Raw genomic sequence first — 15,228 nt, forward strand, 5'->3', positions numbered from 1 at the left:
GTGGAAATCTCCCAGTAGTGTTTAAATTACAATGTGTATCATATTTCTTACTTAACAGTGAGGTACGTTGTTCATTAGAAATATCAGTGCTTATTGTGTATGCAGAACTACCAGTATCTTCACAGCAGGACAGGATATCTGTTTAAAGGAGATATTTGGACATTTTCAGCAAACAGAGCTTACCTGCATGACATTTAATGACCTGTGACATAAATGAAGAGATTAGGCCAGTAATCTTATGCTTTCTTGTACTCTTCAGTCCTTTTAGTATAATTAAAAAGCAGTTGTAATGCATACACACAGATTGGATTAATTATTATGGAAACATAACCCGTCTTGCTGTTTCCTAAATCTTAAGTACTCAAATCTAGTACGTGCATTTGTACACAAACACCCGTGTGCATGTATTATTTGTGTGTATATGTATGTTTGTGTGTATATTTACACCTAGTCATATACACAAATGCATAAGCATGTAGCCATGTACAAAATGAGCTATCAGCTGCTTTATCAGACAAGACTATCCAGACAGTTTTCCCCAGATTTTAATTATCAGAAACAGTTGGTAAAGGGCAGAATATATTTTTTTTAGATTATCAGTAAAACATTAGACAGGATGACAATCAATACAATTTTAAGAAGTTCCATTAGAACTTGAGGGCAGTGAGCCTAATACTAAATAAGCTTAACACGCCCTATAAAGTATACCTAAATTTGAAATTGGTGAGATAGCTGGTACGCTGAGTGGTCATCATGTTATGCAGAGAGTAAGAACAACAGCACTCCTCTTATTGTTTCTGTATTTGCTTATTTACATATTTACAAATGCCTCCCTAGCCACTTTGGGTCAGGTTAGCTGACAGGATACACCACCTCCTGCTGAGAACACACAAGTTTCCTAAGCAGCACTTTGAAAGGGGTGGAGAGCAGTCAAATACAAAAATGGGAAAATTAAGGGATCCTCTGCTTCTCTTACTGGTCACAAAATTCAAAGCTGTAAGATGGGAACTCTTGCATCACAACAAACATTCAACAGCCATACATAGCCTACAGCTCACAGCTGTCTATAAACTGTTAGATCTTTAAAACAGGAAGGATGTTTTAGTTTTATATTTATGTGCACCTTAAACACATGTGCAGCTTATTATTCTTCTTGACTAATAATTAGATATCTATGTGACCAGTGATTTATTTTTTTTAAACCTAAAACGGGATTTTTTCCCCTCAAGTTTTTCAATTAGGTTCAGCAGTTTGAATGCTAACATAAAAATTCTTGTTCAATGTAAAATACTAACTTCTGTATCTCTGAAGAAGGCAGTCATTATGCTTTTCACTTCACATATAGCATTAATTAGATGGCAACTCATGCATAGACAATACTTCAGAAAAATTAAAGGTTATAGCTGTATTCTATATGTGTAACTGCATGAGCAGTTTGCCCTCTGGTGACTAACTCTGTGAGGACATACGAGATTTGTAACGGATATATGAAGACCAGTATGAATAAAGAATGAATGGAACACTTGCTTTAAAAGGGTTAAAAAAATGGCATGCATTAATTGCAACAGTGCAATGTGATTTCATTCAAATAAAGAAAAGTACTGAACTAAAGATACAATGTCAAGAAGGAGAACAGAACAGCTACCACAGAACATCCACAGAAGGTAAAGAGAACTGAAATTCCAGAATTTTGCCTAGACTTCTAAGGGTTAGAACAAAATAATGAAGCAAATGGTTCCACACAGCATTCACTCCTTAAGAGTATAAAAGGCAAGTCAAAAATCAGCTTATAGTGAGGGCTCAATAGCTAGAACTCCTTTCTCTCCACGTTGTGCACAGGTCATCCCACCCAGAGTACTTGGACATGCGTCCTAGGGCTTGTACGCGGATACGAAAGCGTAAATAGACAAAATCAACTTAATTACAGATTTTGTGAAAACAAATTGCCTTCCTCCATAAGATCTGACACTGAGTTATGTTACACTAATTTCCTGCATTATCACTAACTAGTTGGGGGTGGAGCACGGATCTGCCTTATTTATAGCTAAACGACCAAGCTTCTATTCCAGTTTGGGCAATTTAATCAGCCTGAGGGGCTTGGCTATCTTTGAAGACAGCCATTTTGCAATTTAAGCTAATATATGCTAATGGCATGCTTACTTCAAGCTGATTTGGAAGAGGAAAATACAGATATTGTTCCTCAAAATGAATTTTTGCTTCCCAAGATGGAGCTCTAGGTTTATCTCAGCTCCTTAGTTGACCACTGCTACTGTGCTGAATATCACATATATTTGATCTTCACAAACATTCCAGTGAAGCAGTGAAATATCGTCACTTCTCACTAACTAATGAGGAACAGAGGCACAGAAGTGGAAGACAAAAAAGAGACTTGTCTATGACAAAGCAACGCTTATTTACTGTGAAAAGGAAATCAGGTCTCAAGTTCCTATCTAGTTGTCTAGCTGCTAGATCATACTCTTTTCATATAAAATAGATAGACAATTGAAAAGTCATCAGTTACATATTATTCTGTTCTCCAGATGACACTTGTCCTGTACATCTGCTTACCTAACAGCTTAAATCACCTTAGCAAACAGCTGTACTTCCCTTACCCCTAGCTGCTGAGCTAGAAGGTTTTCATGAGGGATGTTTTTCTTGGTCTTGCCTTGCTTGTGTATGCAATGGCTGTTGAAATGTTGTCTTAGTCAATCACTGTGACTGCTCACCTAAATTATTTTCCAGAGTCCTTAGCTGAAGTTTGGTGGTGGACAGTAACTTCCTCCCTTCAAGGTGCTCAAGTGCATAGGATGCGCAAGTACAAGAGAAGAGAAAGTAACAAAAATGTTTGGGTGGAAAGTAAGAAAGAGCATTAAAAAATAAGTTAACTTCTAAAATCTTTGTTGTGTCTTTAGTTCATCGGGAGCTTTGTATAAAGAACAGCAGAGTGCTGGATAACTTCTGCAACAGTCCCAAAGATTAGTATTGATGGTCATAGCTGTACCCTTTCATTAGTATTGATGGTCATAGCTGTACCCTTTCCCTGCTACCTCAGAATGGCAGAACAGCGAGCCCTTCCTCATGGTCACCTCACACATAACCCTAGTACGCTTATTCAGTAAGTGTTGTTTCTAGACACTTTCACTCGTATAGTACATTTTGAAACTAGCTCTTTTACCACCTGGCTCTCTTCCTGCCCTACCGCAGCCTGTTGGGTAGCAGTACAAGGGGAAACAGAAAGGTTAGCTGGTATTTCTCCACAATGTTCTCGTGGCATTAGTGATTAGAATCCTAGAAAACAGGCAATAAACTTGACAGCTGTCCTTGTGCATTTCTAAATACACTACGAGCAGTACTGCATAACATGTCTCCAGTGACAAACTAAATTTTATTTGAGAGATGAAACATGAATCTGGATTACACTTCTCAAAGGAATGAGCTGAATGCTTCTCAAATGTGCTCACTGATACTGACCTTTCTTCTCAGAAAGAAAGAGTTAAACAGATTTCCTTATTCCCCAGAGGCTGCTGGTCCCACGCAGAGGTGCCATGTTTTATTTAAAACACGCTCGCTCTCAGTAACCACTTGTTCTAATTGGCAAGGCAAGGCTGGGTCCCCAAAGCACATAGCTCGTTACACTCAGTTTGGATTACAAAAACACGATGAAACAAACTGCATCGAAATGTACAAATTAACAACTCAGGAGTGCACGACACGGACATGGAATTAGATTGTAATATGGAACAAACTCCACAGGGAGGCTAAGGAACAAATCACTAGTGTCTCTATAAACTACAGAAGATTTCCAAACGAGCAAATACACAAAGCAGAGCACAGACTTTTCTATAACTCAAGCAAATTGCTAAATGTGAAAAAAAAAATAGAAACATTCCCTCTCATATCTTATGCATGCATTTATAGGAGAATGGTGTTACACGGAAGTTTAATAAATGAAACCTGTGGGTTGCACATTCTGAATAGGTAACTCTGCTTTCGTGGTGGCAATGTGCAAACATCATAGCAATTAAGTCATATCTCAACTTTTTTTTTTTTTTTAAAATATCATCAGGGAACCTATACACCAGAGACTAAATTACAGCTGGTGTTTCAACAAGTCATTTGGAAAGGTTATGACTTGGAAGGTGAACAAGATATTAAAGAAACAGAAAGAAAACAGCACTAACACGAGGAGGAAAATTTACTAGATAACAGAACTATGAAGCCAACTAAAAATAATGGAAGCCTAAGACAAAAAGGGACTAAGCTCTCGTTTGCTTGTAGCTCAACCACCTGTATAATGGGTATGGCAATCCCCTGAGATAAGAAAAAAAAAGACATGAAATAGTATCAGTGATATCCAGTCAAGCTAGGAGAAAAATCTAAATTAAAGATATTTGGTAGTCTTTTCAGGGAGCCAGTACTGAGATGTTGTCATATTGTTTTTGTCAGATGTTGTTTGAGTGTAATTTATGTTTTTTAACAAATGAGCTCCAGATTATTAGGCTGTGAATTTAACAAGATGCAATGCAATGGAACAGCCACTAATGGCCTACAGGGTAGTCTACTGATAGGACTGTCTGTAAAAAAAAGTTCTTAATTAAAAGGCATTCAGTTTCCCTAGACTGTGCTGGTGAAAACACACTTTCAAACATTACTGAAAAAAAAGCGAACTTGAAGTTAGAAACATAAGAAGGAACAAAGGAAACAAAATCTCAGTGCCAGCTGTGAAAGAAATCCTTTCTTCCACTAACTCTTCTGCCCACACAGAAAGAGAAATGATTCATGGGTCTGTCCTCCACCAGCGGTTAACCCTCCTCACTACTATATATGGGGGAAGATGAAAGAGGAGGAAAAAGGAGAAAAACAATTGAGGAAATCAAACCAGCAGCTGAGCCATTGGCCCTACTGACAAGCTCCATTGCACCGCCATGCACGTAACACCATCGCACAGACAGGTGCCAGGCAGATAACGCTGGCTCTTTCATACGGCATCTCTAATGCCCCTCTATAGAATGCCCAGCAAAATCAGACCAAAACAACACAGGAGCCCTGTACTCTGCTACTTCCATGCCATGATGGTATAGATGGAAAAAAAAAGGCCCCTCCTTGTTGGGGGATCCCCTTACACTAATATATTTATATGCCATATATATAAAAATAATACACAGATTTAGTAGCTTAAAATGCAATCTCTACTTAACTCTTAGAAGCACAGCAGGTCTAGATTCTCTCCCACATTTCCAGTTTACACATAGCAAACTAAGAACAAGTAGCATAAATATGCTGGATGATTTGGCTGGTGGGACTACTTCTGACAGAACTAAAACAATTAGTCCTAAGCTTAGGTAGTACAACTATACTTACCTAACTCATTTTTTCCCATTAATTGATATTTCTCCACCAAAACTTTAAGGCAGATTAAGGAAAAGGGAGTAAATTAAAAACATAAAAGTCCTTTCCCATTCCTTTCTCAAAATATCGCCCTAACAACCCACAACAGAGCTATTACTCTGATCTTCACATTTTTTAAAGCTGCAGAATAATGCAAACTAACAGAGCAAAAGGAATTGTTAGGGTCAGCAGTGCAAATCAAGCTTATATATAAGTGAAAACCACATGAAGTCATTTGTCTAATTCTTTAATTCCATTTCATGGCTACTATCTTTCTCAAGCTTAATATACCTCTGACTTTTTCAAGTTTACTATGTTAAGACATCTTTTCCCTACCAGTCTTCTCCTTTTAAAAATTCTTTGGGCACAGAGTAAGAGAAATTAAATGCATGTCAAATAAATTCTCTGTTTATATCTGGAATGCTACAGTACTTTATTAGCAGGTGCTCTAAGAATTAGCAGTATCTTTACTGCCACTGTAAACAGCTAAACAATTTTCCAAAAGAATGTCCAAAGAATTGTTTAGCTTCAAGCCTGAGTGTGCACTAAAAGTGGAAAATGAAACTCTACTAGTCTCAAGTGCTAGCCAGTGAGTGCTGCTTTTTGCAGCAAACAGTCCGTGTACTTCAAAATACAAAGCCAGACACGACTACAGCAACAATTCTAGCCTAATGAAGCAACAAATTGAGGCACTTGCTTCCATTAAGAACCAACAAAGGTAACAACATACTGCAGCCTCCCTGAAAAAGATGCATTTTCTGTGCACGTACAGAAAACTAGTACTCTGTGCTTTTTAAAGAAACAAAACAAACCCACCCAACGCTTTTGAAAGCGCTCTCTCTTTTCCAGTAATAAAGTACTAAAAACCAGGGATTCGCATCAGATATTAGAAGGATATGGAAAATGTAAGCATGACTGATTAACTGTTCATTTAGGAACAAAAGTTTTATGAAGAGCTGAGTTATGCATAAATTATTATTCATCATACAACAGGATACAGTAAGGATTACAAAATATGAACTAGCAAAATGCAAGATGCAACTTTTGAAAATGTTTTCAGTAGCCTGAAAGTCTGACTGACAGTCAAGTTAGCAGCTGATTAACAGCAAAATCTCTTTAGACAGGAATGATGGTTCTTGCCAGATCATCCTTAAAGTAGCTGTTATTACGACCATGCAAGGCAGCAATCTAAATAGTTCCCAGGATTTACAAAGACAGCAAAAAGAGGAAACTGCGTTACTCAGTGACTCTTGAGTCACAAAAAAACCCACAGTTCTGTATGCTCTGAAAATTGTGCATGACTTGAGCAAGACAAAAATAAAGGTCTGCTCAACAAAACAGAAGGGTTAAGACACACAAAAGCATGCAATAACTCCAGTCAGACATCTGAGTGAGTTTGGGAAATAGAAAGAATAGCAAATAATCCCATACTTCTAGAAATCAGTTGATATATAGAAGATATAAATGTCCATTTTTATTCTTTTTTTGCCTTATCAGATCTCTGAAGCTCCAGAGAAAATAAAAATACTGTTGAAGTTACAAAACTTTATCATCTGGCATAAAGCCAAGCATACGTACTGAAAATGCCTATGTGATTACCAGCAATACTGACTTCCCACTTGATGGATGGAGATGAAAATTCTTTAATTTTTTTATACTCAACAAGTGCTTCACAGAATATCAACATTGGATAGCTAGATTAAGAAAGGATATGGACATCCACCTCTAGAAAGTTTCAATTACACGATCACACAAATGCAACAAAATTGATTCACAAACCCGTGAATACCCTAATTATTATTTCATCTTCTTCCAGTTTTCCAAGCACATCTCCCCACCAAACCTTCCAGTGCTGCACTTACCTTTAGCTTCACACATAATTGAACAACCTGAAATCCACTTCCTGCATTCCTCTGGCCAAGGCTGACTGCACCATCACAAAAATTAAACTTTCCAGATTCCCAATCAAATGGACTAAAGGCAGAGTGCAGGTTTTTTGAGCTATTTAAGTGGAAAGTCTAGTTTTACAGTTTTCTGTATTTAAATATTTATTCTTACTCTGTAGTAGTTTGTTCTGTGACTGTTCCCACAGGCTCCAATTAAAATTGGGTTCTTGCGGTACCAGGTGTTGTTTTTGTGAATGTTTGTAGAATTCCTACTTGAAAGAATCTACTTTAACAAAGTGGCTTTTCAAAAGCACTCAAACAATGTCCCTACCTGAAGTTGATATTAAAACTTCCCTAAACCTAGTGGGAGCAAAAGTAGATTAATAAAGAGTGCTTTTGAAAAATTTCACTCATCATCATTCAGATTTAGCAGTTTACTGTATTGAAAGAAGAGAGGTTGAGGTATTAGCAAAAGATGTGGTGTCACTAAGGGAGATGCTCTAGCCATAATTTGCATTTTTTCCACTTACCAGCCTATATTCTCATTAAAGAAAACCTACACTTTATTGCATTTGTATCCAGAATGTGCAAGACATCTAAAGCAACTATGCCTTAACTATCTCAAGAGCAAATTTCTGTGAAGCAATTTAATATGCAGGATTACACTTGTGCGGTATCTGGAGGCTTTGAGGCATCGATAGCACATGGTCCTCACTGAATTGGAGACAGAACGTTGTAAAGTACTTTGCAGAAGTACAATTAACTTTGGATGATTTCAGAGGCTCTTGAACGTTTCAGGGTCTGCTACTTCTACTGGGTTTATGCAAAACAAGTCAGGTATTCCTTCTTGGAACAGGCAGATGGGGTGGAAGGAGGCACAGAGGGCTGAAAAGGACCGCTAACTTCAAACTCCTCTCCACTATTTATCAACCTTTATGCACAAGCCAACGTGTCATATGAGGACCAGCAGATTTGTCCTTGCGTGGAAGAGCTCAGTGAACCTTATAGATCTAGGTCAACACACTGCGCTCTTCCAGGCAAAGGGTTGCATGTATCTGAAGTATCCAGCTCATCCTTGCCACAGAGAACTGAACAACCCAATCTCTAAAGTAACCTATGAAAAAATATTTTCCTGTTTCATGTAAGAAAACGTACAAAGATAGCCAAAACCAGGAGTTCCAGTCTCCCTATTAATTTTAGTGAATTTATCTTGAATAAATCTTAAATAACTACTTAGAAATCACCGGTATTTGGTCAGACAAGAAGGCAAACTGACAGCCCATGACCACTGCCCTCTTCTCTGTTTCTGTGCTTATTAAACCCGCCTTCCTACCACCATCACAGGCATCTAACTATGATCACTTTTCCCCATGAATGGGGAAGAGAGGAAGGGTAGAAGCAAAGAATCTCTCACTATCATGCATGTACAAGCAGGTATATGGTTCAGCAAGTCTGAGAAACCTGTAAAGATAGTAAAGTTCTACATAATAACTTATATTTCAATGTAACCCCAACAATGTTTTCATCTCTTGCTGAATTGTTGCCGTTCCCTTATAACTTATATAAAAATACAAGGTTTATGCAAATACAAGGGGCTTTGCTGCTGTGTATGTGCAAAATTATTTTTAAAAGGAAAAAAAAGACTGGATTCTAACCATTTGAAAAAGGAAAGGAAAAAAAGTCATTTAATGAAGTTACTAACCTTTTTCGTTGTGTGGATTTCTTTTTTCTAAAATAAAAGAGAAAGGAAACGATGGTCAAGAGAAATAATAATTCCCAATTTCCCCCGGTATACAAATCTGCTTCAATACATTTGAATGAATAACCTGCCATACTAAAAGAAAAAAGCTATTTTTTTTCCACATCATATCTTTGGAGTGCCTGGAATAGTTAAAAACATATTTCAACAGCTTTCTTGCTGTCTGTGGTGGTTCAATTTACAGAAACAAGTATGTTTCTTTATTTCAACACTGTGACTGGAAACCCAGTAAAAATGTCACTAAAATATTTTTAGTATATCTGAGAAAAAGACTTGTGAGACTGAGTTTGAGTTATTACCCAAACAGGACTGGAGTTCCGATTATTTCATTATTAGTTGATGAAGGAACCATAGTTAAAATCTAATACTAAAACTACTAAAAAACCAAAATACTATGTTTTCTTTTTTTTTTTTTCCAATTAGCAGTATCTTTTTAAGTTTCTCAAACTTTTTAGAATTACTATTTCAATAAAATAAACAAGCTATAACAATTGCAAAGAACATCTTGAAAATTTTTAGAGAGAAGCTACTTTTTTCCCCCTAAACCACACATTTTAGTTATTATTGTGTATTTTTACAGCAGAAAATGAACTTGATCAGAGGGAACAGCTTTTCAGGAAAACTACAGAACAGAAGCTAAGAAGGGATCATAAAATGTCTTCAAAAACAAACAAACAAAAAAAATAAAGCCCAAATGAAAGATGTTTTTATTTAATGCCTGGCCCGCTGGTTATAAAGTTTTGGGTACTCTGGTAAACCTATAATATGAAGGGTGGGCCATTTTGGTATCTCAGAAAATCCACATTTCTGAAGTATGCAAGCAAAAGTTATTTTATAATGCTAATAAGAATACAACAGTACTGAGTCAAATCAAAGACCTCGCAGCATACTTCTGACCATGGTCTGTAGTGAAAGAGTATATGTAAGCGCTTGCACTTTCTCCAGTATACCCTTCCAGTGATCCATGCATTTGGAAAATAGCCAGAGGAATATACGCATCATTTGCTGAACAGTCTTTGACAATCTTTATTTTCCTTGTGTTTGTTAATGAAGTGATGCTGAACCCAAGACTTGAAATCTACAAGTCAAAATATTTTTTTTTTGGTGCACAAACCTCAGTAAAAGCATTTGCATTGGGGGGGGGGGGGGGGAGGGGGCGGGAATGGTACACTTTGCCTTAAATTTCAAAGATTCTATCACTTTTCCACTGGAAACCAATGACCTTAAAAAGAAACAAAACTAAGAAGTGCAAGCCAAATATTATAGCCAGCTTCAGTTCTAAAAGGGAATATTTTACAGACAAGCCAATGACTGAAATCTTCTAAATTTTTTTTCCATCTTTTTAATACTGTACCTGTTCCCCAAGAGAAACTGAAATCATGAACTATGAAAGCACTTCAATTACAATTAAAAATAAGGTTACAACACTAAAAAAATACCACAAAAATTTCAAAAAGGCAAAGCCAGAAGATTCTAACAGGAAAAGGTCAGTAGCAATTCCTAACATCTTACACAGTAGCGATGACCTTGCATAAGAAAATAATATGTAGCAATTATAAGTAGACTGCTAATGAGCTACTGATGATTTAATTTCCACGGGCTGAAAATTAAAAACAAATGTAACTAGAGGTTTTCTATAGCAGTTTTCTTTTTTTTTTTTTTTTAATCCATCCCATACTTCAGAGACTATTACCAAGTAAATCCTACAATATTCCAAATTCAGACTTTTGCATTTGTGAAAGCTACATCATCCATACAGGTGCTGTGCTAACAGTGGAGCTCTTTAGTTCAAGGGCATTCCTGACTTCCACAAACTTCAAGAGCAAGGCTTCATCGGTGCATTTACACAAGAGATTCTTGATTAGCAAACAAATGAAGCACCAAAGTGAGGAAAATCTGATTGCATGTACACACTGAAGGAAGAGAAACCCATGCAAAAACCCTGAAGGAGATGCTAACAATGTGGTTTCAATAATCTAACAAAAAAAAAACACAAAACCTTTTACTGCACTTACCAGCAAAGCATTTGGAACAGAGATTCATAGTCTTGCTGGACCTGGGGCAAAATAAAAAAAAAAAAAGTAGAGCTAAAAAATTTATTATAATTCTAATCAACACAGGGAAGCTTTTCAGGAATGAAGCAAGGGTACAGACAGGGGAAGAACTTAAATGGCTGGGAGTCAAAGATAACAATAGGCTAGAAGTGGCCGAACTAGGAACGGGGATGGGGAAGAGACTTCATCTGATAACCTCTTTACAGAGCTTTTAAAACACGACTTTCACTTATTTAACCTCATAGTCAAGAATAAGCTTCCTTTACCATTCAAGGTATTTTTGCACACCCATCAATCAGATCTTTCTATCGCAATCTGATGATAATGATAGACACGAAGAGCCAACACATTCCACTTGGATATTAAAGCTCCCTTTGGCAGCAGCTTTGCAGGCCTGACAAATCCTGAATGCAGCATAGCAATAGAGAGATTAAAGTATTGTGCTTATAAGGACATAGACAGATGTGCTCTTGGAAGTATAGCTGGAATGGTTTAAGGAGTTATTACCTCAAGCTGTTCATTACTACCCTCAGCTGCATCCAGCAGTAATTTAAAATAACCTGGCTGACTTTGCACTGACATGGACTAGGATAGTTCACATGATCCATTAGCGTGGCTCGACTTTCAGGGCAGTAACCTTCAGCTGAGAGAAAAACAGCTGGAGAGTGACAGCAATACCTTAAGCCTCCCAGATGTCTCCCAAGTGTCGGTGCAATTAGGCCACAAGCTCTCACCCTCAGAGAAAGTCGGTAGGCCCACAGACAAACGACAGCAAAAGTTCAGGCTACAGACCTCTCCAGGGCTACCAGGAAACTACTCAAAGCAGTATACTATGGGAGCACGAGCTTCTCCCAGCTTACAAAAAGTACTCTTCTAATATCACAACTTCTCTTTTATGAAGTCAGCCGGAGACAGTTCTCGAAATGCCTGTAAGCGCTGAAATGCCTTCAGGTACGAGCAACCCAGTTTCTGTGCACACTGCCCAATAGTTCATTCAGTCAATGCTCCTGAATCAGCTCTGCCATTCTATATCAGCATTAGCATCCTCCTGAGCAGGCCTGAAAGTACGTATTGATAGGCAGGGTTGTACCAAAATTGTCCATGCCCAGAAGACCTTTTTCTCCTTGAGGCAGCCTCTTAGCTGGAACACCCCATTTAGCCAAATCAATTGCATCTTTATCGTTGGAAATATGCACACTTAAACAATTGACACCACCAGAACAGTTGGTTCCTAATTCCAGCCAAACATGGATGGAGTTTGAGATGAGATCTGCACCTTACAATATACAAATTTAAAAAAATCAAGACTTAAGACAAAAACTTTGAAAATATTTTTTTCAAAGCAATTAGATCGCAAATGATGACACGTATTAGAATTATACTTTTTTTTTCCCCCACAGAGTTTGCAAATGGATATTTTGAATGACTTTCCAGTTATAAAGTAAATCCAGACTTGACCAATCATATCTTAGTATTAGTCACATCAAAACATTACAGATGCTTTTCAATTCATGCACATTTGAAAGCTGGTTTACATCAGGCTCAAGGATTCTAGAAGAACACAGTTCACTGCAGATATGAGACGTAAGCATTTGCCAGCTATAGCAGGAGCCACAGACACATGAAAGCTAGTTTTAAATGCAAACAGTATGTGCACAGGAGAAAAGTTAATTCCCAGGAAAAGAAAAGCAGAACAGCATTTGTAGCCATACAAATACATCATCATATCAGTGTAGACCCAAAGATTCAATATCTATGTTGACAGTCTGCACAGATTATCTACCTTCAAAAGAGCTGCAATTAAAAACAGCATGGTGAGTCAACACCTACAGCATTAGTGTGCTGCAGTTCAGTACTCACTGCTTATGGGTTAGACCTTCTGGAGCAGCTCAATATGCCAGGCAGGAGCTTCTCTGCGAAGCCATTAAACCCCAGGGGCAGCAAAGAAAAAGAAAGGTAGAGTTCAGATGGTTCATATTGATGACATCGGAATTGGCAATGATAAATGTTTTCACTGGTATCATCAGCCATCTCAGCCGTTAAATATCAATCCAAATCCTCATACAATATTTACTTGTTGACACACCAACAATAAAAACACATGCGCACACACAACGTACAGCCACATGAAAAAGAAAAATGCTGTCATTTACTCATAACACAAAAACAGTTTTTTCAGAAAGGACAGTGCTACCGGACAAGCCACTATGCCAGCTAAATATCTTCAGTTCACTGTTATTCTTTCAAGTTTCACTTTCTGATCCTTTTACACACATTTTTAAGGCATCACAGTTTGTCTGAGGCTGCAGCATTGGATGAGAATCTAGATTTAGACACTTAGGTCACTGCAGATGCATTGACATTAAACCAATACTAAGATAATGCTTTTTCTTTTTTTTTTTTTTTTAAACACTAGAGACAGTAGCAGTGCTGACTAACCATCACCTCTTCTGGAAAGTGTACTATTTAATTAGAGCAAAGGTTTTTACAAAGAAAATATATCAAGCAGTTTACGTATGTCAAAGTTAGTAGGTATCATCTGAAAGACACGCCAATGTCTGTCAAGTAAAAGGTATGTTTGACAGCTCTTTGGTACACTGCAAATCCCTCCCCTCATCACTACGATTTCCCCTTTCCTCTCACCACCCCTTTAAAACTGAGCACACCCATATATGCTATTTTTCCTCATGTAAGTCTTGTTAGCCACATTGCTATTTTACATTACTTCCTAGTGACTCCAGCATTCACCAGAAGCACATCACCAGCCAGGAACACCAAAATATAAGTTTTCCTATGTTCCTGACAGTCTTTTCAAATATACGTCTGCAATACCTGTTCTTTCTCCTGGTAATTTTATTTGAAATGCTCAGAGCTCTAAGGCGTCAAACGGTCACGACACGTGGTCATGATAAAGTCCTCTTTGTTTCCACTTCATGGTCAACTCTACTTAAAGAGAAGACTTCTAGGAAAAACAGTACATTGCAGATTTCTAGGAACATTCATAAAAATGAGCGTAAAGGTGAATAAGGCATAGGCAGCTCGAAGTCCAAGTCAACCTTGGCAGGGAGAATTGTACGTTTTAGAGTGCAGTTCTTCAGGCTGACACCAACACTTCCACACCTTTCTCTCCCAGTTCTGTTGGGATATTCAACATGCCGATGAATCGGTTATCAAATTGCTGGTTTTAACCAGACATATTAAAGTAGTTTCCAGGTTTCCCTCATAAAAGTCAGCTTTGTGCTCAACAGCATCTAATCCAGAGTTACTACAGCATCCATTTTATATGCACAATATCCCTACAAAGTCAGTTCTGCATTAGTAATTTACAGTCTCCACTTGTACATAATTTAAGCTGGTATTCAGAAAGACATTCATATTTATGGATAAATCAAGTCAAATAGAATGGTATTATCTAGAGGCAGAATATAAAGCTAAACCCTACTTGAAGGTACTTCCATCTGTCAAAAAGAAACCATTTAACTAAAGGGTGATACAAAATTATTATATAGATTTGGAAACCACAAGGTGAATCATGCTCGGAAGGTCAAGTGGCAGAGCAAATGAGAGGCAGAGGATCTTTAAGTCAGCTGGAAAAATCCCAGAGGCTACCGAATAAATTGCATGCAACTATTCCACAGGACTTGGTCTACAGTAAGTTTAGGTATCAAAAGTGTTTCCACTTCCAAGAACAAACAAAAACTTCCTTGAAAACACAGCCTTGAAAGTACTAACAATGATGCGGGGACTTGGAAAAAGGAGGAAACTTACGGAAACAGGACATCCCAGAAACTACAGTATATTTATGCTACAAGCATTACATAAATCATATATAAGGGTAAAAATAAAGCTCATTTCAGGATATTCAAACCATCATCCCTTACTTGGATGGTTGTACCTGCAAATTTCTATAGCAAATGAAGCTATTTGAACCTATAGATAGAAGAACACACACTATAAGCTCTTAACTTTGGTGAGATCAACATCTGCATCTCAGATTAAACATGCATAATGGAAAGTGAGAAGCACTAAATTCCAAAAATAACATTCTTCGACTCCTACGTATTGATATATTGTAACTAATTAATAAAATTGAAAACTAAGGTTCTTATTCAGCCACTCCGCCTCCTTGATTCCCTTTTCA

The 15,228-nt window shown here is 37.5% G+C and overlaps 1 protein-coding gene across 2 annotated transcripts in view; it reads right to left on the reverse strand.

The window, feature by feature from the left end:
• Positions 1-15,228, reverse strand: part of ZFAND3 (zinc finger AN1-type containing 3) — a 135,950-nt gene that overhangs the window by 90,029 nt on the left and 30,693 nt on the right. Inside the window, exons 1-3 of one of the 2 annotated variants that reach the window (XM_080586151.1) lie at positions 12,948-13,001; positions 11,049-11,089; positions 8,977-9,003 (exon numbers count right to left, since the gene is read on the reverse strand). In XM_080586151.1, coding sequence (XP_080442277.1) covers positions 8,977-9,003; positions 11,049-11,076 — 55 coding nt within the window. In that variant the 5' untranslated portion in view covers positions 11,077-11,089; positions 12,948-13,001. Of the gene's footprint in view, positions 1-8,976; positions 9,004-11,048; positions 11,090-12,947; positions 13,002-15,228 lie in introns of those variants that run through there. The other variant, XM_080586150.1, reaches the window with a different exon arrangement.

Source organism: Anser brachyrhynchus (genome assembly GCF_964034855.1).
Source record: "Anser brachyrhynchus genome assembly, chromosome: 3".
Classification (NCBI taxonomy): domain Eukaryota; kingdom Metazoa; phylum Chordata; class Aves; order Anseriformes; family Anatidae; genus Anser; species Anser brachyrhynchus.